Raw genomic sequence first — 26,823 nt, 5'->3', positions numbered from 1 at the left:
GACCACCCCTGCACCAGCCCCTTCACTATCATCTACAACTAGATTTAGATCATAATTTACTATCCATGCAAATACGGGGCGGGTCACTAGTCGTACACGTTTTGTAGTCTACTTTTTTCTGTTCTTTTAAACTTCAGTAATTTTGCTTTTTTATGTTAGTCAGTTGTTAATTGTAATTATCATGAATAAATTGTTTAACATACTAATCACACAATTGTTTGAAATAAAAAAAGCTGTAAAGTTGTTGTAAGTCAAATAAATATTTTAAAAAGATTTTCATGGTATTTTAAAAAAAAATGGCATCACTAAACAAGGAGAAACGACGACGAATCGGCGGATTTTTTTTTGACATGGCTTTTTGGCTTCATTTCATTATTTTGACATTTCGATGTCAACCGCTACGTATTTCTTTGAAAAAAATCAAATTCACCTAATTTTTCTGTCCTCCTGCGCCGTTTTCACTCAAATTCAAAAGCGAAGATATCAGTGCGATACGAGCGCTACAGGAAATCGAGGATAAACTCCAGAAATTCCGCGAGAACCATGTGACACGAATACGAAAAAGGGCTTCCAGACCGTCAATGTGACAGAAATGTTTTCTGCCATCGCGACGATCCAGCGCCACCGCGGAGCCGAAACGACATTGAGGCGAGCTAAACACAAGGAGATATAGGCCGAGCTCGTCAAAAATGTGCGCGAGATGGCCAGTCCGTCACCGAACCCAAGAGAAGGCGAGGAGAGCGGGTCCGAGTTCACGGAGGAGACGGGCGGCCAACGTCCGGCCGCCCCGCAGAAGACGTTCGTAGCGCCACCCGCCTCTCAGCTGCCCACGAAGCTGGAATTCGTCGCCCGTAGTGGTACAGGCCGCAGTGTTAAGCACACCTTCCGTACCGTCAAGTTCGCTCGGAGAGTGCCCACACTGCCGCCCAAGAAGCCTGAGGCAGGCGGCGCGGCCGGCAGCGGGGCCGCGCCCGAGCGCCGCCCGCGCAACCGCAGCAAGCGTCATGTCTGCACCACCTGCGACAAGCGCTTCTCCAGCCCCGGCAAGCTTAGCCAGCACGTTCTCTCCCACACTGGTGAGCTTCCCTTTTCGTGTGATTTGTGCGACAAGCGATTTAATTCTAAATTTAAACTCGTGCGCCACAGCCTCATACACAGTGAGGCGAGAGCCTTCGCTTGTAATATTTGCGGTAAGACTTTTAATCGTAAAGATCATCTCACTAATCATGTTAGGGTGCATAATCCCATTAAAAAACTTTATACTTGTGAACGGCCAGATTGTAGGAAATCTTATACATCTCTACTGAGCTATCGGAAACATGCAGCTTTACACTCTGCCGAAGAAGGTAACTTACAATGCAAAATTTGCGATGAGGTCTTTGGTACCAAACAAGACATTGTGAATCACCTCAAAGTTCATACAGGGAGTCGCACACCTAAGAGCGAGACTGATAAAAAATTTACCTGTGATCATTGCGACAGAAGATTTTTTACAGCAAAAGATGTTCGAAGGCATCTTGTTGTGCACACAGGTAGACGAGATTTTTTATGTCCTTACTGCCCACAAAAATTTGGACGTAAAGATCATTTGGTTCGTCACGTTAAAAATGCTCATCCAGATGAATCATGGAAGTCAGCCGCAGTTGGTACTTCAAAAGATCCACTCCCTGAAGCTTCGTCGTTTGAGGAGACCTTTACTGATTTCCCTATAGAGAGCTCCAGTTTTGATATTTGGAAATCCGTTACTCCAAAAGAAGAGACACAGGAGTGTCAACCAGAGGTGCCTGCGTCTGATATAATTGTTGCAATTCCACCAGACCTGGATATAAAAGTGGAGCCTTTAGATATAAAATTAGAGAATCCGCCCTCACCCAGTGAAATTCTCGAATACCCTGTAGTGTATATGGTCCCACCGCCTTATCCTCAGACGCCGTCCGACTTGCCATATATGCCGACGCAGCCTATTTCCGACCCACTGGATGTTCATCTGCTCGGTTCAGGCAATGTTCGTTCTCTGTTGATGGACCCGGGGGAGGGGCCGTCGGGGTTATCGAGTCAAATGCTAGGATTGCTAGAGGAACGTGAACCGACATTCACAACTGAGGAGGGCCGCGTGCAGCAACGGTTGCCGGCCTTCACGCAGGCCTTCCAGACAGCTCAGAGCCCAAAGCCTCCTCCGCCCCCCCCGCCGCCTCACTAGCCTCGCCCGTACCGTATTAGCTGCATTTAGCTTATGTCAATACCGAGCTACCTCATTAGGTAAGATTGGTCTAAGCTGTAAAATATAATCTGGAGTAGTGCATTAACATGTGTTTACACTTTCTAACGACATTCTCTCGGACTAAAGAATGCGCGATCCAGATTGAATTTGCCAAATTGTGCGTTTGTCTCAGGTATACCAAAATGTTTCCGAATTCTACATGAATGTTATCTAGTCGTGTATGTACTTTCGGAATTGTAAATTGTTTATTTATAGCGTTTATGTATGACGTTTATAGTGTATAAATGGGACCAACACTAAGCTGTAAGAAGGGTAACAGCGCGCGTAGTCCATGTCTTAGTTCTGATTTAATATTTTTAGGACAATAACAGTAAGTGAGCAAGATTAGTATGAAGGTTTATGACTCTTGAAAGCAGTATGCTGTATGATATGTTTTAGAGAGGCGTGCTGCTTTTCGACGCGAAGCTAGTACAACAAAGAGCATAATCCTTGTTTGGAGAATAGTCTTAAAAAGTTGTTGGTTGGAATCGAATCAGATCTGTCAATTATAAATAACCAAACGAATAAATATCAAACGTACCATTGAGACTAATTAATTATATTGAATTTTACAGTTTAGCTTCAAACACTCTATATATCAAAATTCAGAAAACTTACCTCAGAAACACTATGTGTTTCCTTAGCATTTAAGACAATAAAAGATTGGGTCTAAAGCAGAGCGACGTACACTGAGCTTGATATGATATGATATGATTAAACAAAATGTGCCAAATTTCCTTAATTGTCCAGAATTTCAAACATATAAACGTAAGCAATAACTCTTTTGTCAAATTGAACAAAAGAAGCTTGCTTATTTTGATGTATATCGAATTTAAATAAAAATAAACTACAAATACGAAAAAAAAGAGAAACAAAAAATAGTCTCAGCATATTTTTAGGAGTATGAGCCAAATTATGTAATTTGTAGTAAGTTTCACTTTGAGACTAGGTGAGTGTGTCAAGACGTCTGTAAAAAATGTTGTAGGAATTCAAACGATTTGGTACGATTGAAAAGAAATGAAAGGGTTACAGCTTTATTAGGTGCCTTACATTTATTCTTTCTTATTGAAGAGTTAAAAACATATAAATTGTCGAGTCAATTGCAGAAGAAATGTTTTCTTTTTAATTTTTATTAAAATATAAATAAGAATAAAAGTAAAAGTAACACCCAAGAGAATAGCATAGATATGTTTTAAAACCTTCGCGAATATTTAGCTCTACGTTAAGCACTAAAATCGGTTACCCTCCCTAAGTATAATCACTCGTTTTGAACAAAAAACATCAATTTCGATTGTTAAGCAAATATCAACAAAACCAAATCTTTGTCTTTTAAAATTGTAACAAATAGGGCTTCGTAATTGAGAGCTACGTTTATTAAACCTTTTCGATTTTGAAAACTTAATCGTAAATTTTTATGTTAAAATTTTTCTTTCTTAATAATAGTCGTTATCGATGTTGGGCGTCTAGTAAAAGCGAGAAATAAACACGTTACGGAAGGATCCAATGTTGTACACGCTTCATATTATAGAATATGTAAATATTTCTAATCTTTTAGGTTAATAGGACTGTAAAAAATTTAATCTACCTCAATTGAAACTTATTCTTACGTCTAGAAATGTAATTACTATATTAGGTTAGTGAGAAAAGAGAATGTTACTTTTCTCTCTTTGAGAAATACACGCAACCTAGGGCTGGTTTACATTTAACATCTTGTGTTAATGTTAGTGTGTGCTGCAATATCGAAATCTTTATTTTTAATTTTTTTAATTATGTATCATTTTGCTTTTTGTAATTAATTATAATTTGTCTTTGATTATATTTTTGGATAAACTGAGTACATTACATCTATGCTAATCAAAGACATTGTAGTTTTTATTATAACATGTGTAAAATTTTAATTGAACAAAAAAAAAATATATTTTTTAATATATTTTTTTTTTCATAATTTAGGGCCATTCCAACAAATTTCGGTATATATATTATACTATGTTCATTCATTTTATAAAATCAAAAAAAAAAATTTTTTTAAATGTATAATCAGAACAAAATAACAATTAGCAATATTTCCACTTAAATATTATAATACAGCCTATTTTAGAATATCAATCAAAAATCATAATAGTATTATTGCAGACCTACATACATACATACATACATACAAAGATAAACTTTTAGATAAAGAAAGATTGTCCACTTTTCTCAGGCAGGCAATAAGAAATACAATTATTTGTCTATCAACTTTTAAATAATCCAATCTTTTAAGAACTGTTCTATATCAATTAGTTTTTCATTTACTTCAGTCTTAATCCACTAGTCATACAATAGCAGTGATGTATATCAAATAAGTAATTTACCAGGTGATATTTACCGATTTCTATTAATAATATATTTACAATAACATTAGGTGCAGATCCACTCTGAGTACAAATAGAAATTAAAGCACAGGATTTATATATCATATATTTTTTAGTATTTATACAGAGATATACAACGATGTATGCAATATATTTGTGTATTTTAAAAAAAAAGTTTTTAGATTATAAATATACCTTAATTGTTTTTACATATCAAAGACTTGTATGAAGATTTGTTTGCCGCTGTTCGTCGATATGTAATGTTAGAGTACATAGTGGTTGGCATTTATTTATTAAGCAGCAGTCAACAGACGATAAATTGTAAATGTATGTTGTTTTTGAGACACAAAGTGTTCACTTTTATTTTCTTTTAAAAATATTTTTATGCATAATTTTTATTGTTATTTTTCTCGTTTCCCAGTGTTTTCTATCAGGTAATGAGTGTGACTCGTTGTATTTATATATAAAATTATATATATTTAATGAAATACGTTGTGTAATACCAAATAATTACATAATTCTATTTTGTGTTTACAATTGTAAGAATTCGAATATTTTTTTTATTTATGTAAATGTAAGCGTAAGTTCGGTTTAACTGCAACGAAAGTACTGCGAGTAAGAAAAAGTAAAAAAAAATCAAAATTTTAATATATTTTTTTAAATAAAATTTTCGAATAATCATCACAAAATATACCTTCTGTAGTATATTAACTAAATTTACAGTTTATTTTAATTACTTCTGTAGTTTTTTTACTCGTAGCAATGTGCGACACTGATCCGTAGGTATACGTAATTAATGTTACATAACATAGGGGCCTTTAAAACATCTAGTTGTTCGAATTATAACAAAAGAAAAAAAAATATTTTGATATATCGACGATGTATAAATACAAAGAATCTATTTTGTTACGCTTTTTTCGAGTAAGGCATTTTTTATCAAATGTTATAAACTTACTAAAAATAAATGGAAAAAAAATATTAAATAATGTTACAAGTTTTGACACAGTTTTATCGTCAATATAAATATTTATAAAATATACTTTTAATAGAAATTTATCGATAAACTTTGAGATCGTTGATCTAACTTATTTTGTAAAATGAAGGTAGTTTGACATTAGTACTAACACGTAAAGGGACATGTGAACCGAATGTATCCTCGCAGGAACGCCTATTAAATAATTATAAACATTGTACCTGTTTTATAATAACACAATGTAATATGGTCTTCATTGTAATAAATATTTTGGACATCAATTTCGTTTTCTTTTCAACCTCTTGCTAACTAACTTGCTTAACTATTCAAATAAAATGTAAAAATGGAATGGTTTTTATTAAATGAATGAATTGTGCATTTAATTGAAATATATTTTTATTGCTGATCAATCCATTAACAAATAACATATAGACTTAGAACCAGGAATAACAAAAATAAATACCTAACCCACGGTATAATAGTCGAACGAAGAAATGCAGGTGTAGAATATATACATTACAAATATGAATTTTCTTTACACGATGTGTTACATTTGATAGATTGTAAACACATACATTCAATTGTAAATATTACAGATAGATCCGAGCGACACGGAGGCATGTATCTAACTATCTGAATTTGAACTAAAATTGTACTAAACACTAACATCCGAGCGAGGCCGCGGGACAAAAGTATATCTATAGAAAAATATTCTTAATTTTTCCGTGCCAGATGTGAAGTACCGTTCAGAAACCTAGTAAATGCGCACATCAACACCAGTTACTATAGGAATGTACGGAATCGTCCGCGGTCGGAGACCTCTGCATCAGTCTGTGAACGAACTGTAGAGCTAGAAGGAATCATTTCACTGTCCGTCTTTTGATCTTTCTCACTTTGCCCGCTTTCGGTCTGTACTTGAGGGACATAGTCTCAAGGTCGGGGGGATCGAGGGGGTTGTCGGTGGCATCGCGGTCGGAGTCCAAGCCATTTTCACGGGGTTCGATATCTTCATCCGAGTCACAGTTCCCATTGGTCTCGCGTCGATACTGGAAGTAGGCGACGTCATCGTCTGAGTCAGCGCGACGGGGTCTTATGTTCTGTAGCGATTGGTTCTTTTGTAATGACTGGTTCTTGACATCTGAGGTGACCTTGCTGCAGTAGTCTTCTCTATCGGATGAAGAGTAGCTCCGGGAGGTCCGGGGGCGGGCTGGAGTGGGGTTGGGGGGCGACAGCCGCGCCTCGGGCCCCCCACCGTATGTCTCTGTGAAGAACCGCCATAGTTCTTCGCTGAGCTGCGCGTGATCGGAGCCAGGTTTGAGGACGTAGGTGGTGACGCCGTCGATTTCCTGTTTAAAATAATTTTATTATATGAATTATATGTTTTGAGGAGTGAATAAATGGAGTAAAAACTTAACGTAGTGGCTTGTCAAAGTATTTTAGATATATATAACATAGTCAAAATTATATAATTGAGGAATTATTGAGGTAATGTAGAGCAGAAAATATTTTGCTTAAAATTTGAAGCAGCCCAATTGGATAAGTACCTCAACCTTACAGAAGATCACAGCCAAACAACCCTGCTCTTAAGCAGTGTTGTGTTCCTGTGGCGAGTAAAGTAGAGTTAGCTCCTAGAGAGGATCGGGGGGTAGGATCAGAAGCGCACTGGCAATGCTTCTGGTGTTGCTGGCGTCCCTAAGCTACGGTATCCGCTTACCATAAGGTGGACTGTACGCTTGTTTGCCACCTTTGTAGTAAATAAAAAATAAATAAAACACCAATTTAAGTGCTGAATGTTATTAATAGCCACTAATTAAGAAAATAGAATATTTATGAGAATATGCATGGTCGTTATGATTGGTCAATAAAATGCCATCACCTGTTTGGTAACGATAGACGAGTTGTCGACGGGGGGCGGCGGGTGTCGCGACTTGTTCCGTACAAAAGCCTGCCACTGTCTGAACCATTGCATGCTGATCGCGTAAATAGCGCGGGGATGTTCTTGTTCCTGTAAATAACATTTTTTTGTTTTATTGTTTTTTTTTATCTGACTGTCGAAGTACGGATATGATCTATAATCCACGTATATTAAACCTGTCATTATATATACTACTAAATTGATTGACAGAATGTAATTTTTAACATATTATTAAATTCATCATATTCTGATACTCGTAAATCCGGCTCACGAAGGACTGACTCGGGGGATGCGATTACTCCAACATAAGAGACAAAGCCTTCGCCCCGCAGTGGGACACGGTCGGTCTGATCGCAGTAAGGGCACAACTGGCTCACGCATTTTACCACAATAAGTGTCTCCGATAACTTATTGGGAAGACTCAGTGTAGCTTATATTGTAATCACATTTCACGATGAAAGATATTATTATTATTGTTAAACAATTTTTTCAGATTTTGTCGCGTTTTATTATGTTTTTTAGATGCCCGAGGTTTCGGATACTTTTCTACGACCATGGTCACGGGATAACTCCGGTAAAAAAACATAATAAACCGCGATAAAATCCGAAAAAGTAGTTTCATTTATAATAAGAGGAATTTCCGTAAACATTATAAAACAATGAACGTGATTACAGCGTTACCCGTAGGGATCTAACTCCCCGACGCGTTGGCGCAGCAGCACTGGTTGGGCTGGCGGTTGCGGGTTCGATCCCCGCACACGACAAACCAACTCCAAGCTGAGTGATACCTTTTTGTGGCACAGCACTTAGCCGCAGGACATTTCTTGTTTATTCGTCTTTTTTTTTCATAACTTCTTTGGAATTTTGTATTTACATTTTTTTTTTTACTTTTTTTTTGATGTTATAGTTTTTTGTAGTCTATATAATAATATAGACCAATAGGTCTTGCAAATTTCTTTTTTCTATATGTAGTTATTTATTAATTATTATTATGTCTATTTAAGTGTGACTTTTTTGTGTAAAAACTGTCTGCGTTTTTGAGTGATGCTCCGAATAAACGTGTTTCTTTCTTTCTTTCTATTTGTATTGGCCATACAGATATTCGCTAGGCTCACCTGGAACATCGCGTGCAGCTCCGCGAAGGCGGCGAGCTCGCGCGCGCGCCGCGCCCGCAGCCGCAGCGCAGCGCGCGCGCACACGCCGCACTCGTGCGCGTGCGACACGGCCGGTCCGCCGCCGAACCTGTTCGCGGGTTTCTTCATGTCATGTTTTTCACTTCAATATATTTTTATTTTTACTTAGTCACTTTTATATATATTCAGTAATAATTGTTAAAAATGAACTGAAAAATTGAATACTCTTCGTAGATAACAGTTAGTAAGTAAAAATAGAATATATTTCAGTAAAAAATATAACATGAAATTAGGCTGTATGGTCTTAGATCTTTTGCCTTTTACAGTTATTTAGACAAAAACAATGCATTTACGCTTACATTGCTTTAGAGCGAAACGTTAAGAGGAGCGTCATTTTTTTTTAAAGCAAAATATCCCTCAGTCGTTAAACATCTGTTGTATCGTTTTTTTTTTAAATAATGTGTGAAAACGTTAAAATAACGTGTGAAATGTAAAAATAACGTGCAAAATGTGAAAATGTCATGTGAAAACTACGGAACGGAGCACGAGTAACGTAAGTTGTATCGTTTGTTGATCTTGCAGTCGAGATCGTTTTTATGGACTCTTTTTCGAAAATAACTCCCCCTTCCGCCTTCCATCCCTCAAAACTCCATAATTCGATGGTTCTTAATCTAAGTCGGCAAACACCTTAGTATATTAGTATACAGCGTGACTGGTGAATTACTATTAATAATTAAGATAATAATGATTCTTATTCGAATTATGTAAAAAAAATAGGTACTTAGTTTTTTACCAAATTCCCATACATTTTAATTTAAATAAATGAAATGTAGGCACATTAATTTCCAGCCATAGCGGCGGCGCGTGCGGCCTTGGCCTTGTACTGTGTCGCATGCCACCGCCCGCCGCCACCCCCACCAATTCTGATTCCCGCTAAATTCGATTAGTTTTAGTAGGTCACTAGGTCAGTTGGGCGAGCGCCGCCGTAAGGTTTTCACGCCGGAGTACGTCCATCTTCCGACGCGCGCGCCTTGTGATCGATCTTATGCGTATACCTAATATGTCGTCTGTGAATGTGACCTGTCTTTAGTAATTAGGTTTGGCTTATCAATAAAGAAACATTTATTACGTAAGACGATTTATATCCCCCGAGAGGGGTCGACTATGTCTTTTTTCTTACAAGATTCCCACCTCGTCGGACGGGAGTCTCGTTAGTTCTTAGGTAAGATCACAAAAATGCGCAAATTTAAAATTATACTTTAAAAAATCGCGGCCAACCGCGCGAATGCTGGGATTGGCTCGGATGCGTATAGGTAAACGATTTTCATTTCCATGGCAACGAAGACGCGCCACCCGCACTGCGGCCCCCGGGAACTCCCGCTTGTGGATTAGTCGTCACTTATTTGCGTAAACAACACTCGTTATTGCGTTGATGATTTTAATATTGTAGTTGAATCGTAATTGAATTATTGAATGTGTGAATAGTTTCTTTTATTTGTTTCTTGCGTTGAGCCTCTGGACTGAAAATCTTATGTCGGTAAAGATCAATAATTAAAGCCAAAGTTTATAACTACCAAAAAATAAAAAAATTTAGTACCTTTGTAAGTACAAATAAAAATAAATATTAAAACAAATCAAAAGTGTGTTCATTTTTTCCTTTAGATTCTTATGTAATAAATATTAAATAGGAAAAAGGGGGTCAGCCTATTCTTATCTTGGTATTTTTGCCTGTCCTAAGCCAGGATAGAAGTATGAAGGGGGATTGGATCATGCTTGTTTATCAAAAGTAGCCTGCTACCCTGTTAACTTGAGGCGGCGTTTGGACGTAGGTAAACGACCGCGCGATAACTAAATGTAACTACACTTGTTTTGTGTCGTCAGCGCAGCTAGGGCGTCCAGAAAACGCATAATTAAGAAGATAACTGTTGGTTAACTTTACTTAGAAGTTTATTAATATTTATGTTTTATGTATCATTATTAATTTGTCATATATCATCGTCAAATATTACGTCCTTAAATATTGATAGTAATTCACCAGTCACTCTGTATAATTATGATGATGAGAGTGAACGATTGACCGCTTTTGTATATGTGAATAAAGATTGTGCTATAAAGTATATTTTCTATTCTGTTCCGATTATTTCGTACATCTAGCGTGGTTATAAGGTATGATTTTTTCTTGCAATGTGTCTGAGCTTTTTTTTTATTTATCAATAATTTTTATAAGAATATGACTAAAAATACATTGGTAACTCAGTATGAAATATCTTTCTTTAATATGTCGATAATTGCAGTATCAAACTAAAAATAAGATATTTTTCAAAATCAAAATCATTCAATTGTTTGTGCGTGCACGTTTGAGTGTGCAAAATGTAATTGTATTCGTGGAACATACGTGCCGTGTGTTTATGCAACTTATTGAGGTAAGACAAAGCAGGTATTTATTTATTTATTTATCCTTAATGTACACCGAAATACAGACATGTATAAAGAAAGATACAATATAACATAGAGCAACACGGAGGGGAGCAGCCATGTACAGGCGTTCCCCTCTGTCAAGTGTCCCCTGTGTAAGTTTCGTAGTGACAGACGATTATTTTTGTGTGGGAAATAGATAAAGTGTGCGTGTCAGTGATTTCTTTGCAATATAAAATGTACAAAGGCGATCTTATAGATAATAACAATTTCTTCCGGATAATCTTTGAGCACAGGACACGATACAGTAGCAGGTATATAATAAAATAACAAAAGGCAGGTATATCCTGCTCAAATTCTGAAGCAGCCCGACTGGGGAATTACCTAAACCTTACAGAAAATTACAGATAAATAGTACTGCTCTCAAGTAATGTGTTACTGTGGTTAGGTGACCAGAGCTCCTGGGTAGGGCAGTTTTATAAAATAAACTATCTTACCTACTTGTACGTTTAAATGTAAATGCGTATTATTGCATGGGTATGCTGCTAAAATACGCATCTACCTATAAGTGTACATATTTATGTAAATTACTATGTGTGTATGTGTGTGTTTGTCCATTTGTTTGTTGTGTGTATGTGTGTGTGGGTGTAAGTGAGCTGTCAGTCAAAATCAGAATTAGAATCAAAAATAGCTTAGGCTTCAGGCTACCTTTGAATCGTCAATACAAAGAAATGTCAATGCTCGCTAGCAGCGTACGCACGTGTCCCTGAGGAAGTCCCAGAGCGGCTGCGGCAGGCGCGCGGCCAGCGCGGGCAGGTGCGGCGCGCGCTCGGGCCGCACGCCGCCGTGCACGCACACGAAGTCGCTGTTGTCGATGGGGCCCGGCTCCGCCCACGTGTTGAACCTGGCGCACACATCGATTGTAACCGTGAGGCGAGCCCCTACACGGAGAAAGACGCCTATGCCCGGCGTTGGGATGTTACGGGCTAAATGCGAGGATATATACTACTAGCGGACCAGGTAGACATTGTCCCGGCGGAATAACAGCTATCGAATTTAATTACATGCCGATATCGGCGGAACCTAGCGGGTCCGATTGTTTTCGAACCATCCATCGACCCATTGAAATGGACACACGAAATTTTAACCAAATCAGTCCCGCCGCTTAGAAGTAGTTAAGTGACAACCACGCGTAGAGAAGAATTATAATATTCAGCTATTTACAATAAATTGGACTAATCTTCATAAAACTCACTTATTAATCCATTGCCTTGAAATGTAGAATTTTAGGTCATTAGGCTCCGAACTTGCATTTTCTAGTATTTCCGCTGCTTTCTGCCGCAATATTGTCATTTGTGGGTTAACTTTTCTGTAAAAGTAATTTACACTGTTAAAAATCGGAAAACCCTACAAATACAAACAAAAAAATTCACCCTTAATCTAACTGTTAAAATTGTGGGTTACATGCGTGTCTAAAATAATTATTTACCATCACAAGTATGTTATATGAACACATATAATGCACATTTAACTGATGTAGTAGGGCACAGCAGAAAATATTCTGCTCAAAATCTGGAACAGAACGATTGGGGAAGTACACGAACTTACAGAAGATCACTTCAGCATATCACACTGTCCACTGCTTGACATAGGCCTCCCCAAGTTTGCGCCAAAAATGGTACGAACTCTGTGTTTTGTCTATAGTCACCACGCTGGGCAGGCGGGTGGGAAACCACAGGGCCGGCTTTGTCGAACCGAGGACGCTGCTGCCCGTCTTCGGCTTGTGTATTTCAAAGCCAGCCGTTGGATGATTATCCCGCCATTGGCCGGCTTTTTAAGTTTCAAAGTGGTAGTGGAACTGTGTTATCCTTTAGTCACCTCTTACTACACTATAAAAAAAATTGGGTACGTATGTTGCCACTTAAGCCTCATATGAACGTGACTGTAGTTGTACGTATAGTATGCATATGGTGTAGAAATGTCCAATTTTATTTGACCTGATGATATTATAACAAATGACTTGAATTGTGTATGTAGGTGTTGTGTATGTGTAATGTCCGTATTGTGTGCGTGCAGTGTCTGTAGTGTGCGCGTAGTTTGCGTTCAATGTGTGCAGAACACACCGGCAAGCAGTGTGCAATGTGCAGTGTGCGGGGCGCTCACCGGTAGAACAGCACGTAGGCCTCGCAGGCGGCCAGGTGGTGCGGCGCACGTGTAGTGTGTACAGAGTACACCGGCACGCAGTGTGCAGTGTGCGGGGCGCTCACCGGTAGAACAGCACGTAGGCCTCGCAGGCGGCCAGGTGGTGCGGCGCACGTGTAGTGTGTACAGAGTACACCGGCACGCAGTGTGCAGTGTGCGGGGCGCTCACCGGTAGAACAGCACGTAGGCCTCGCAGGCGGCCAGGTGGTGCGGCGCACGTGTAGTGTGTACAGAGTACACCGGCACGCAGTGTGCAGTGTGCGGGGCGCTCACCGGTAGAACAGCACGTAGGCCTCGCAGGCGGCCAGGTGGTGCGGCGCACGTGTAGTGTGTACAGAGTACACCGGCACGCAGTGTGCAGTGTGCGGGGCGCTCACCGGTAGAACAGCACGTAGGCCTCGCAGGCGGCCAGGTGGTGCGGCGCCAGCGGCGCGACGGCCGCGTCGTCGAAGGCCACCCAGCGGCCGTCGGCGGCGCGCGCGGCGCACGTGTAGTGGCCGCCGCCCGCCGTGCCCGCGTGGCAGATCACCGCGCACAGCGAGTAGCGGCTGACTTTCGATGTGCACTCTGAACGACAATTCATTTTTTTAAATCTATTTTCTCATTTGTCATTCTCTTTTAAGCGTATCATTACTATAATAATAAGTTATTACTTTATATTCCTTTAATCTTTAATCCTCTCCCAACTCTCCCCAGGTGCTCTGGCCACAGGAACACCACACTGCTTGAGATTAGTGTTATTTAGCTGTGATCTGTAAGGTTGGGATACTTCCCAGATTGCTCTACATTTTGCGAAGGATATATCCTGCTGTATCCTACCTGGATGATATATACTGCTGTACCCTACTGCAATGACATATTCTGCCATATCCTACCTCAATGAATCACTGTAATGATATGTTCTTCCATATCCTACCTTAATGAATAGACGAAAAAAACTCACCTTTATGAGTATACGGCGCCATATTCAAGTCATTAATGGGGAAAGACACCCGCGCCGCAACCTTCGCACTAAACATTAACTCGTGACGAAACCTCTTGAGATGAACGCATAAAACTTCCGGTAGACGGATCACGCCTGACATTTTTACACCGTTGCGGAGTTTGTTACAGCGGGAACAACTGAAATTAATCATTTAATGAGTAATTTTTGTTACATAGGTGAAAGTACACATTTAAAAAGAGTTTTGTTTGAGAATAATTTTCAAAAGAGTTGGATTGATTTTGAAATGGAAATTTTCTATATATAAATTTATAGAAATGCTGATAAATTCCAACAAAACTAAACATACCTTTTCTATGAACTTGTTAAAATTCTGTTTTAAGGGGAGTGGTTTTCTTAGATTAGTATTACATGGGTATAAAAAGGTCTTATTTAAACACGAGATTTCTAGTTTCCTCATTATTGCATTTCGGTTCTTGTAGCATACTATATTATTTTAAAGTTTATGTAATTTCTTTGACACTTTTTTTGGTACAAAACTTTAAAAATATTACAACTTACCTATACATGTTATCTCCTTTGAGCTCGTCAGCACTAAAGAAAGCGGCGAGGCAGTCTTGTAGAGACACCACGGGTCCGTAGAACCAAGACCTTAACCAACTCAATAGCCACCAGATCTGTAAGAAATATTATACTAACTAAGAAGCAAGTAAGAAGAAGAAAATTTCTCCTATTTGGAATCTTTTTCAATGCTGTCCATTCCAGGCTAAAGCCCAGCAGTGGGATGATACAGGCTGAATCAATCAATCATGAAATAAAATTATAATTGGCTGATACTCAATGTGAATGAAATTAAGGAAAATTCATTCGTGTGTGAAATCAATCAATTAGTTAAAAAAAAGAAGAAAATAACGTGCAATAATTGTTTGTTAGCAAATTAAAAAAAAAAAAAAAACTGATTTCAACTACATATTATGATATTATATAAGCAATAAAACGCAGGTAAACGAAAAAACTGATTTCAACTACATATTATGATATTATATAAGCAATAAAACGCAGGTAAACGAAAAATCTGTCAAGTAAATCGCATTAGAGATTGTCAAGTAAATCATATTAGTGATAGCTCAAAAAATATTCGTCATATCTCAATCAACTTTAAATGGAACCACACGACAAGTACCACTTTCGATTAAACACAACGTCACTTCACGTTATAATTGAATTGAGAACCTCTTCATTTATTAAAGTCGGTTAACAAGACACAAGCACACACTCACCCAAGATTCCTGCGCATGCGCATGTGAAGCATGTGGTGTATGGCTGAGAGGTGGTTGTTGGCAGCGTAGCATGGCCAGGTGTTCTCGAGACGGGATGGGTAACGACAGGTCTTGAAACGTCTCCACGCGCGTAGATACCTGCGGGATATCGGAGTTGTTAAACGCTTAGCAAGTTTCAATATTAAGTAGTATTTTTAGAAATCAATATTTGAAGCAGTCCGACTGAGAATGTACTTCAACTTTACAGAAGACCATAGCTAAATTGTCATTAAGCACATGAGGGTATATTTCTTAGGCCGGGTCTTACACTAAAGTAACTTAAACTAAGTTGGTCGACACTTTACATAAAAAGTCACAGCCCTGGCTTACGGCCTTTGTGCTGGCAGTTGCAGGTTCGACAATTGCACGTAGCAAACATTTGTATTTGCCAGATGTTTGCCGTGGTATGGATGTTTATGCTTGCATATTGTGTGTATTCGATACCGGAGATAATCCTAGAGGAATCTTTAAGTTTTATTTATATATTTATTATTACTAGTGGTCGCCCAGTGCTCAAAATTTGATCATACTCAATTTAAATTATAAGTTTGAAAATTATTAAGGCTATTTTTCTATAATAATAATAATAAAAGAGTATATATGCGTGTGTGTGTCAAATATATGCTAGTTAATAGTTATAGTGTGTAATGTTTTTTTTTTTTTAATTTATTTATTGTATTTTTTATGCATAATTTAAAAAAATATGTACACTGGACTCCTTCTTTATATAAACTATAACGTCCGTCAACGCAATTTTCGTAAAAAGGGGTATAAAGTTTTTACTTCACGTATCATATATATTAATACGCTAAGGATTAGATGTTTGCCTCCCTTTTTAGATAAAACCTAACAATTACTCCACATAAATTACTTATCCACATAAATTGACGCCGCGTTGGCGCAACGGTTACAGCCATGGATTGTGCCTGTTGCGCTGGCGGTTGCGGGTTCGATCTCCGCACATGACAAACATTTGTGTTGGCCATACAGGTGTTTGCCGTGATCTGGGTGTTTGTGCAGTCATTGTGGGTCTCCCCACCGTGCCTCGGAGAGCACGTTAAGCCGTCGGTCCCGGTTGTTATCATGCACACCTGATAGCGATCGTTACTCATAGTAGGGAATATATTCGCCAACCCGCATTGGAGCAGCGTGGTAGATTACGCTCTGATCCTTCTCCTGCATGGGGAAAGAGGCCTATGCCCAGTAGTATGGATATTACAGGCTGAAGCGTGAAGCGTGAAATTACTTATCATTTTATAGATAATAGCTTGCTGTACCGGCATCCACAACTAAAAATTTCAACTGTTTAAAAAGGAAGTTTAGGTATGCATTAAGGAGAGGGGAGATAAAAATTTTTTTTCTTAAGTCAACGGGGAACTGCGGGGCCCAGCTTGTTATATATAGATTACTAGAAGCAACTCACCCGGTCGCAGATGAGGCACTGCACGGACGACAGCAGCTTGCCGTCGAACACGTCCGACACGATACTGCGGTAGCGCGCCGAGCCCGCGCCGTCGCCGCCGCCCGAACCGCCAGCGCTCCACGTATGCGTACTAGAAACATTGAGCATTTTCATTATTTTCGAAGTAAAGAAGAAAGTATAAAAATAAGTGACTTGAGAATTTTAATGCGTCCAGATTTTAGTTTTGCCGACCATATTACAAATGTTTTTAGACAATCTTCTGACCTTGAAAGTGCCGCACTTATGAAAATATTATACAATAGCTTCGTAAGAAGCGTTCTGGAAAGTAACACAGTTATTTGGAGTCCACATGAGGCAAAATACAAACACATGTTGGAAAAACTCAAAAATAAATTTTGGCTAAGCTTTAGATTAGAAAAAAACGAATTATAGGGTTTTTGGGGGTGGATGGGGGAGGGTGTAGGGGAAGCTATACAAGATAACACTGCCACACTTCAAAACCCCATGGTTATGGAGATATCCATGGTTAAAATTTTGAGATTAGGAAGAATTTAAAGCTATTATAATACCTTTGAGCTCCGCGCCTGACTTCACCTTAGCTCCGGTGCTGCGGGGAGTGCCACCCATGCGCCGTTTCGCAACTTTAATAAGTTATTTTCGAACAGGAGTAAGTAAAAATTATCTCGACTCCAAGATCAACAAACGATACAACTTGCGGTAACCATGCTTAGTTCCATAGCTTTCACATGTTATATTCACATTTTGCACTTGATATTAACATTTCAGACGTTAAGTTATTGTTTTCACACGGTTTTTTTTTACAAACGATACAACTGATGTTTAATGACTGAGATATAGATGCTTTAAAAAAATGGCGCACCACTTATCGTTTCACTCCAAAGTGATGTAAGCATAAATTCATTTTTTTTTTTTTTGTAAAAAAAACTATGTCTATAAACAGAGTAATTTTAAATTAGATAGGTTAGGGTTATTTTTTTTTTATAACAAAACTACGTCTATAAACAGAGTTATTTTTAAAATAGATAGATTGCGGTTTTTTTTTTTTTTGTAAGAAAACTATGTTACAAAAAAAATTATATAGGTATATAAATTAGATAGGTTATGGTTATTTTTTTTTTGTAACGAAACTGTCGATAAAAAGTGTAATTTTTAAATTAGATAGGTAAGGGTTTTTTTTTTGTAACGGAATTATGCCTATAAACGGCCCTTTCTGAAGTCAGATAGATTAGGGTAATTTTTTTATTCATGTCATGTTTTTCACTTCACTATATATATATATTTTTTATTTATTTATTTTCATATAAAATGAAAAAAAAAAATATTGAGTATTTTTCGTATATAACAGTAAATAAATAAAAATAAAATATATTTGAGTAAAAAACATAACATGAAACAAGGCTGTATGGTCTTAGGCCTTTGCCTTTATAGTTATTTAAACAAAAACAATGAATTTATGCTTACGTTGCTTGTTGTTGTTGTTTTTATTAAAACATATCTCTCACTTGTAAAACATCAGTTGTATCGTTTGTTAAAAAACCGTGTGAAAACGTTAAATTAACGTGTGAAATGTTAAAATCATATGCGAAATGTGAAAATAACATGTGAAAACTACGGAAGAAAGCATGAGTAACGTAAGTTGTGTTGTTTGTCGATCTTGGAGTTGAGATCGTTTTTACGTACTCGTTTGAAAATAACTTATGAAACATAAAAACAACGTAATAAATGTGAAAATAGCGTGTGAAATGTGAAAAAAAAAACGCTTGTGAAATGTGAAAATAACGTGTGAAAGCTGCGAAATTCTTCTTCTAACCTCAAAACTTTAACCATGAATATCTCCATAAACATGGAGTTTCGAAGTGTGACAGTGGTACCAGGGGTAGCGTTATACAAACAGCGCAACAGCCACTGCTGTGACCGCTGCGCTAACGCGTCATCAAGAGTAAATCCTTAATAGACCAAAACCGAATATAAAAATCATCATATCAAAAATTTCGATCTAGCGGGTACATCGTTCCATAGCTTAATTGGCTAGAGAGCCGACACGGTCAGTCGGAGACGCGGGTTCGAACCCCGCTGTAGCGGTCAATTTTTGATATGATATTCACAAATGCTTAATAGACCAAATCTAAAACTTTAATAGACCATAACCTACATTAGCCACTTAGTTTGTAAATGTTAGTTCGAAATTTGTTAGAAAATGTGGAGTTAATAAATTTTGCTAGTTTTTAAACATTAAATAATAATAGTTACCTTAAATAACTTCATTCATTAAATCCATTGTTTTACTATTAAAACCAAACAGACCAATAACAATTTCCAAATTCAGTAATATACCAACATTTGTCTTCAGAAACTAAATTAATAACTTACTACAGGATAAATAGAAAATTCTAGAATATTTTAGACAACTCACGGGGCGGGGTCCGGCCTGGGGTCGGGCGCGTCGCTGGCTCCGCTCGAACATGTCTCGTACCTCTCCTCCGCTTCACTGGAGCACGACAGTTCTGACTCCGAACCCACATCCCTTTGGTTTGAGTCTATTGTACCTGGAATATGTTGTGGGATTGGTTAGAAGTGTGTAATTTTTACTAACTACAAGTTGGCGTAGAAACGCCTATGTATATTGGCCAAAAGACATTGCCACCGCGTTGCCGACCCTGACTCTGACCCTCCCCAGGAGCTTAAAAGCAGCATAATTTATCTTTTATCTTCTGTAAGGTTTGAGTTACTTCGCCAATCGGGCTGTTCCAAATTTTGAGCAAAATATTTCTGGTTGTGCCCTAACAATTTGTTGAAAGCTAATTCATACATTTGTCTAATGTACAGGTAGACTAAGCAATTTTGCAAGGAGTTCGGGTAAAACCTAAGTGTGCTTATACACTGTGCGCATTTTCACTTAAGTCATATCAATTACACATCTATCGCTCAAAAATATAAGAAACTAAACTTTATTTTCATTTTGTAAATATATTTTAATATTTCATTTAGATATTTTCTTATATATACATATATACACATATTTACGGTTACCAACCCAACATGACAATCAGAGGAATTGCGTTAAATGGGCTGGCTTGAGGTCGGATGAGTACGGGCTAGAATGTGGAGTGACGCAAGGGGGGTTGACGTCACCAAAGCTTTTCAACTTGTATATGAATAAACTGATCGAGGGGCTCAGCAGCACTTACGTAGGATGCCCTGTAGGCGGGACGTGCATCAATAGCTATGCAGATGATATGGTGTCGCTGAGCCTGTCTATCGGTGCCCTGACTAAGTTGCTTAAATTATGTCAGGAATATGCAGTGGCTCATGGGCTCAAATATAACGCGCTTAAAAGTGAATTAATGGTTTTTCGGGCTAAGGATACGGGGAGTAGGAGAGTTACTTGTGTTACTTGGTGGATCTCAGCTGAAGAGTTGACTGGTTCAAATATCTGGGGCACTGGGAACTTGTCAGACACGGTTGACATTGAAAGAGAGCGTAGGGCGCTGTCTGTTCGTCGTAACATGTCGATTCACAGACTCGCACGCTGTAGTAAACAAACCAAACTGACGCTTTTCAAAGCTTCCTGCCAATCTTTCTACACGTGCAGCCTGTGGGTCGCCTGCACGCAGCGAGCTCACGGCGCTGCGTGTCAATGCAACAACGCGTTCAGGATGCTCAGGATGCAGCACTGATGCTCCCACGCGATCGTTAGAGCGGTGCGCCTCACTGGCCGAGTGCGCGGAACAACACCGTCCCGAGTGTGCGTGTGTCGGCCAACCGGTGGGACTCCCACTGATTTATCGCTGGATACAGCTCCGTGCTCTCGCTGCGGACTACTATGTTTTAGCACGGGAGTCTCACCGGAAGCCACAAATTTTGATTTAATTTAATTTATATAATGTAATTGTTACTAACCCTATTTTTGTTTTATTTTATTTTAAGTGTACTTGTTACTAGCACATAATTTAATTTAGAACATGGGATTTATTTCTGAAATAAATGATTACTATTAAATCAGCCCGCGGTTATGTTTGCCTTAAAGGTATCAATGACATTACAAATATTTTACTTATTAACATAGAATTTTACTTTAATTTTTAGACAGATATTAGAAAATAGGTTTAATCTATATATATAAAAACGAATGTTTGTCTGTATGTCCTTTATAGAATCGTAAACTATGCATTTGATCACGTCATGATCTTCAGTAAAGTGTTGAGCATAATCCCACAAAGGTTTCTGAGATGGTACGACCAAACAAGAGCGTAGCAACGCGCGCAGGGTACAGCTAGTATATAATAACTTATTTAGCTTTAATACTTACCATTCATTTGATGTGAGAGTACGTTATAAGTAAAGTGGTGGGTGCCCGCGAAACTGGCCGACCTCCGGTGACGCGATATGCCTTCTGACTGTGACTGTACCCTGAGGAGAAAAGTTTACTAGATTAGAAAAAAACATGAAATTTAAGTGTTTTTTTTTTACTTAGTATGCAATGTATATTATACAGGAGGCAATATATTTTAATAAACTGTCAATCGGATACTTCTTTTTTTAATTTGGTACAGGGGTAGACTTTTAGCAAGAAGAAAAATGTTTGCGTTAAAATACTTTATATTCGAAGATGCAAAAAAGTAAATTTGTATATGCGAACCTCAAAAGTTATATTATTTCCAAAAATGCTCTTTAAAATTATTTAAAAACGGGATATTTGCCTTTTTTTTTCATTTTGTGGAGCTCAATATTTCGATATTATCTACGAATGTCTTGTTCACGAGACTCCGCAAAATGAAAATAAAAAAACATGCCAAATATCCCGTTTTAAAACAATTTTATTAATAAAAATAAACATATTACTAAAATCGAATGCTCTTCTAAGTAATAATAGTATGCAGACGAATTTAGGGACAAAAGATAGCAAAATAAATAAATCTCACCGGAAGTACCCGTCGCGAGGGTCGCTGCCGGGCGCGGGGGATCTCCGCCTCATCCTGGCGAAGTAGGGCGCGTCGCTGGCTATCGGCATACAATCATTGTTTCTATTTAGTCGCTATTTCCCGAAATTCTACCTACGTAGAACCCAATAGTAGTAACCCGAGTAAGATTTTCCGAATGAAATAAATAAATTTATTTATTTATTTAATTAGAACCACCAACAGAATTGCATGTTTAAAAAATTTACAATTAGATATATGCAAAGGTATCAAGTATATACATATAATTCCTCTTAAAGGTAGTTACAGCATGCGCTTTAGACAATTGAGTCATCAGCATCAAAATATTTTAAACATATAGGATTTAAATTAAAAAAAAAATACATACAAAATAAAGAACTAAATACATAATTATTACTATTATAAATTAAGATAAGTTAATATTAGTGCTACATAACTTTTGATTTGAGGAATCAAATGACTTTAATAGTTTCTTTTTAAATACAGCTAAGTTATCTGCAAAGATGTCTAATGACTTGTTTTTAACTGTAAATTCTCTGTAGAGCCTACTCAGTCTAGGGATGAGGGAATAATAACCGAGGTTTGTTCTGTGGGTTTTATAAGCAAATAGATATAATAAATAAATATCTTTTAACATACACACGGTCGTCTGTTCCTCAGGTAAGCAACTTAATGCTTGTGTTATAGGTAACAGTCGACTGTTATAGGTAAATATGGTTTTGATAAATATCCATAGAAATAATACCTATATAAATATATCAATACAAATATTCCATCTAGTCTCGGGCGGGAATCGGAATCAGGAAGGCAGAAGGGGGCGGGAAACAGGAGGGGATGATAATTTTTTATATAAATTTTTATTTTTTAAGTGCGATCGTAATGGGGATTAGTGATAACTTGAAATTACAGAAACGTCGCCGGTTGATGCAGTTAACGGTAAATTTGACGGTTTGCAATAAATAGGTCAGAACTAACAACACGCAAACAATCTTAGTAAATATTTTTATGTATTAAATATGTCTTTTTAATTGAATAATCATTCGTTTTACACAAATAAACAAAAAAGAGTAACAACAACACTAGAGACTAAATAATAAGAATTCTGTATAGCATTTCATCAATGTGGAAAAAAAGTATTTGAATATTATGATAGATCTATCTTTTAAATTATCTAATATACTAAATTTATTATAAAGTATGTTTCATTCTATTATCGGCTCGGTGAAGATCGATTTATGTTCGGATCTTAGACCATTAGAAATAATTGCATAATTGAGTTCAATTAGAAGTTCGTCTAGTTAGACGACGCCGATGATGTAGTGGGATTTTTTTACAGCCTATGAACTATCTCAACAGACTTACCAATGCATACATTCTAATCGCATAAACATATCCTTATGTTACTACCCATCAAGCAAATAAAGAAACATAAAAAGATTATTCTGAGGTATCTCCTAAAGTCTATAGACAAATTATATTACCACATTCAAATTATTGATCTTGTAGTAATAGCGTATCTAAGCAATAACTTATCTAAGCAAATAAATAAAATTGGAGCGTCTGTTTGTAATATTAAAATAACCGCTTTTTACTAAATGCATATGGATGTATACACGGTACATATACAAAAATAATATTTTTTTTTACAATTTTTGTTTGTCTGTCTGTCTGTTTGATCCGGCTAATCTCTGAAACGTCTGCACCGATTTTGACGGGACTTTCACTGGCAGATAGCTGATATAATAAAGGTGTAACTTAGGCTACTTTTATTTTAGAAATTTATTTATTTGATAATCCTGTAAACTGAACAATAACTTTTATGTCGAATTCGAAAATTTAAATATTTCATTACCTCCAGAAGAAGCGGCTCTACGTCTAATATGTACATTTCGGATGTCGTGGTCGCCGTCTGCTTCTGAGGTCAGCTTGTCTTCTGACGTACTATCCCACACCTGAAATAAATTTGATTTAGTTAACCATATTATATACACTTCTGTGTTATTGCATATAATCCATCCTTGACACACTATTATCTTACAAAAGAAAAAAACCATCTAAGATGTAGTATTTGTTGCTGTTAAAAGAATTCTATCCAATCTTAGTGCAATTGTACTGAGGATAAAATTTGCTCACAATATGGACACAATTGATATAGGTTACAACTATAAATTTATACAAATTTCCTTCACACATTTTCTTTCAATAAAATTTAGGATTTTTATTAGTTTGAAAGTGTGAAAGAACTTTTAAAATCAGTCTGATAAATTTTAGCTATAATATAGAAAAAATTGCATGTTTGCAATCTATAACAGCATGTGTTATAGTACTGCTAGTTGTTTAAACAGCTCTATATAAATATATAGAAAGAATGTATTATTTTATTGAGGATAGGAAAAGAAGGGAAGGGAACATTCTGTTCAATATCTGGAGCATTCCGTCTGGGGTGGTAACTCGACCTTACAGAAGATCACAGCTAAACAATACTGATAGCAACAGTGTTGTGTTCTTGTGGTGAGAAAGGTTGCCAGAGCTCCTGGGGGATTGGGATTGTTGCAGGCGTCTATAGGCTACGGTAACTGCTTACAGTAGCTTTATCCGGTAAGCCATACGCTTGTTTGCCGACCTAGTCGTATATATTCAACAGATTCATCATCAATATATCTTCATACTGACCGGTTCCTTCAACTCTTCATGCAACTGGTCGAGGAAACACCGCAAAAACTCCTGAGTGTCATGTTGGTGGTACCCTCGGAACATGGGGTGAACCTGACAGGAAAAAATTCTATTACTCATGTAATTGTTTAGAAAATACACAAAAATTGCATACTATTGACACATAATAACTAGACAGATAAACAGAAATCCTAGCCACTGAGTATGAGTATATCATATAATACTGGTTATTTGTATCTTAGCAGTTAGTTATGTAAATAAATACTTACAATAACTTCTATTCTAATTTTATTTCGTTTTATTAATAATAGAAGAATTTCTTATTTTTTATATTTGATGGAAACCTCACAGTAAATTTAAATAGAGTAAAAACAATGTTAAACAGACCTTTTAGAGATTAGCCGAAACAGACAGACAGACAAAAATTATAAAAAATGTTATTTTGGTATATGTACCGTGCATACATCCATCTGCATTTAGTAAAAAGCAGTTATTTTAATATTACAAACAGACACTTCAATTTTATTTTTTTGTATAGATATATTAATTTCTCTATACCTTTAGAAAAAAATAAGGATTTTTTTTTTATTTGACGTATTTAATCTAAGATTTTACTTACATTTCGTATTCCATATAGAATACCATTAGGTACAACGTAGCCTCTAGTTTTTTTACTCCACATTTCTTTAATTAATTTTTGGTATGCTCTGAAAAGAAAATATTTTACAAATTATTACTAGTTTTGTTTGTTTTCTTGATAACAAACTATATCTAATTAATAATATTCATACAAAATTACAAATTGATTTGATTTAGTTTGAACTGCTGTGTGTGTTATAATGTGTATGCGTGTATGGGTTTGAACCTCACGAACGCTGTTGATAGCTAATTATTCACAGTTTAAGCTACAGGATAGTTTCAAACAAAACTACTGTTTCAAAAAAAAAAATAGTAAAAATAAACATGAAACCTGTACATATGTGTGTTCGTTTATTATGAATTAATAATGACTATAGTGACATAAGTACAACAAGCAACAATAGTAAAGAAAGGAGCATTAAATAATCAAAATTAACTGAATAGTGTTAGATACTCTTTAGCATGGAGACAGAGGCGGTAGCATATAGAGCTAGTTATAAGAATCGCTCCGGTGAAGTGGTGCTAGTAGTCGCCTAAAACAGCAACGGTTTGCGGGTTCGGTTCCCGCTCGGGATGGTCCCTGCGGGGTGTCGTGCCCCGGTAGTCATCATATGGTCGCGGGGCAGTTACCGGCTGAGGCCCGGCTTCTTGTCGGCGGCGAGCACGGCCACGGCGGCGGCGCACTGCAGGAAGTACGACGACAGCGGCTCCGTGTTGCTGAGCGCCTGCAGCGCGGCGTTCATGTAGCACGTGTTGCCCATGTTCTGCAGCCCCACCAGGCCTGGCCGGCAAAATAAATTAATGTCTACAACATACGCGGTCGTCTGCTCCTAAAGTAAGGGATTTAATGTTATACTATGAAGATCGGTGTATTGACGAGACTCAAACCGGCAAGCGAAAGGTTAAGTAGAGAGCGCTGTGCCAGCAGCTACACGATAATGGGTTGTCTGGAAGAAATGGCTAATTAGCCATAAGTCCGCCCATTGTACTTCACTGTCTGTAACTATCTTTATGCTTTGTTTGTAATATATTTGTGGTGTACAATAAAGTATAAAAAAATAAATAAATAGTCCACAGACCCAAAAGATGGCGTTCAAAAATTTATATATATTTTTTTTCATAAATGGAGACAATGACACGACTGGTTTATAGAGCAGGCTGGACCGATAGACCCGGAAAAATGGTCACAAGACATGTATTGCCGAGGAGTATGGAGGCACTAATCCTGATTTAAGCGTCAGTCATACAGCCTAAGTGTCCCTTTAAAGCCTAATTTTCGGATAGGTTGGAATTATTAGATAATGGATTTACTTTATTTATTGAGAAAGGGTTAGGTACACAAGACATTGCGAGTGGGGCAACAAGTTCTAGTGGGAAAGAGTTCTTTCTGCTCACCAGGTAGATGGCGATCTTTGGAACTTTCGTGGATCTTTTGCTCATTTTTTAAATTATATCAGTAAATTCAGGAATTTTATCGCCACTTTAACTATATTTATAGCATGAATAATAGAGCAGAAAAAAATGAAGAGGGATTTAACATAATATATATATTAAATGATTATTATAAATTGATAAGAACACGATAAGTGTTTTTTTTTAATGTACTTTTACTA

The 26,823-nt window shown here is 37.2% G+C and overlaps 2 protein-coding genes across 2 annotated transcripts in view; one reads left to right on the top strand and one right to left on the bottom strand.

Moving 5' to 3' along the window:
• Window positions 1–700: 700 nt before the first annotated feature.
• LOC123665505 (zinc finger protein PLAGL1-like) lies at window positions 701–2,200 on the top strand. The gene is made up of 2 exons (XM_045599798.1): window positions 701–1,190; window positions 1,326–2,200. The coding sequence occupies exons 1-2, from the start codon at window positions 701–703 to the stop codon at window positions 2,198–2,200; spliced, it is 1,365 nt and encodes a 454-aa protein (XP_045455754.1).
• Window positions 2,201–5,995: 3,795 nt separating this feature from the next.
• Window positions 5,996–26,823, bottom strand: part of LOC123665476 (ubiquitin carboxyl-terminal hydrolase 20) — a 30,469-nt gene continuing 9,641 nt past the window's right edge. The window contains exons 5-21 of the mRNA XM_045599775.1: window positions 25,841–25,991; window positions 25,191–25,278; window positions 24,572–24,664; window positions 23,751–23,850; window positions 21,881–21,959; window positions 21,268–21,368; window positions 19,372–19,504; window positions 16,938–17,052; window positions 15,476–15,613; window positions 14,757–14,872; window positions 14,196–14,374; window positions 13,630–13,819; window positions 12,306–12,419; window positions 11,811–11,954; window positions 8,618–8,744; window positions 7,464–7,592; window positions 5,996–6,933 (exon numbers count right to left, since the gene is read on the bottom strand). Coding sequence (XP_045455731.1) covers window positions 6,448–6,933; window positions 7,464–7,592; window positions 8,618–8,744; window positions 11,811–11,954; window positions 12,306–12,419; window positions 13,630–13,819; window positions 14,196–14,374; window positions 14,757–14,872; window positions 15,476–15,613; window positions 16,938–17,052; window positions 19,372–19,504; window positions 21,268–21,368; window positions 21,881–21,959; window positions 23,751–23,850; window positions 24,572–24,664; window positions 25,191–25,278; window positions 25,841–25,991 — 2,483 coding nt within the window. The 3' untranslated portion in view covers window positions 5,996–6,447. The remainder of the gene's footprint in view (window positions 6,934–7,463; window positions 7,593–8,617; window positions 8,745–11,810; window positions 11,955–12,305; window positions 12,420–13,629; window positions 13,820–14,195; window positions 14,375–14,756; window positions 14,873–15,475; window positions 15,614–16,937; window positions 17,053–19,371; window positions 19,505–21,267; window positions 21,369–21,880; window positions 21,960–23,750; window positions 23,851–24,571; window positions 24,665–25,190; window positions 25,279–25,840; window positions 25,992–26,823) is intronic.

This window comes from Melitaea cinxia, chromosome 24 (genome assembly GCF_905220565.1).
Source record: "Melitaea cinxia chromosome 24, ilMelCinx1.1, whole genome shotgun sequence".
Lineage (NCBI taxonomy): Eukaryota > Metazoa > Arthropoda > Insecta > Lepidoptera > Nymphalidae > Melitaea > Melitaea cinxia.
The sequence above is the reverse complement of the archived record's forward strand: the minus strand, read 5'-3'. Positions and strand labels throughout refer to the sequence as shown.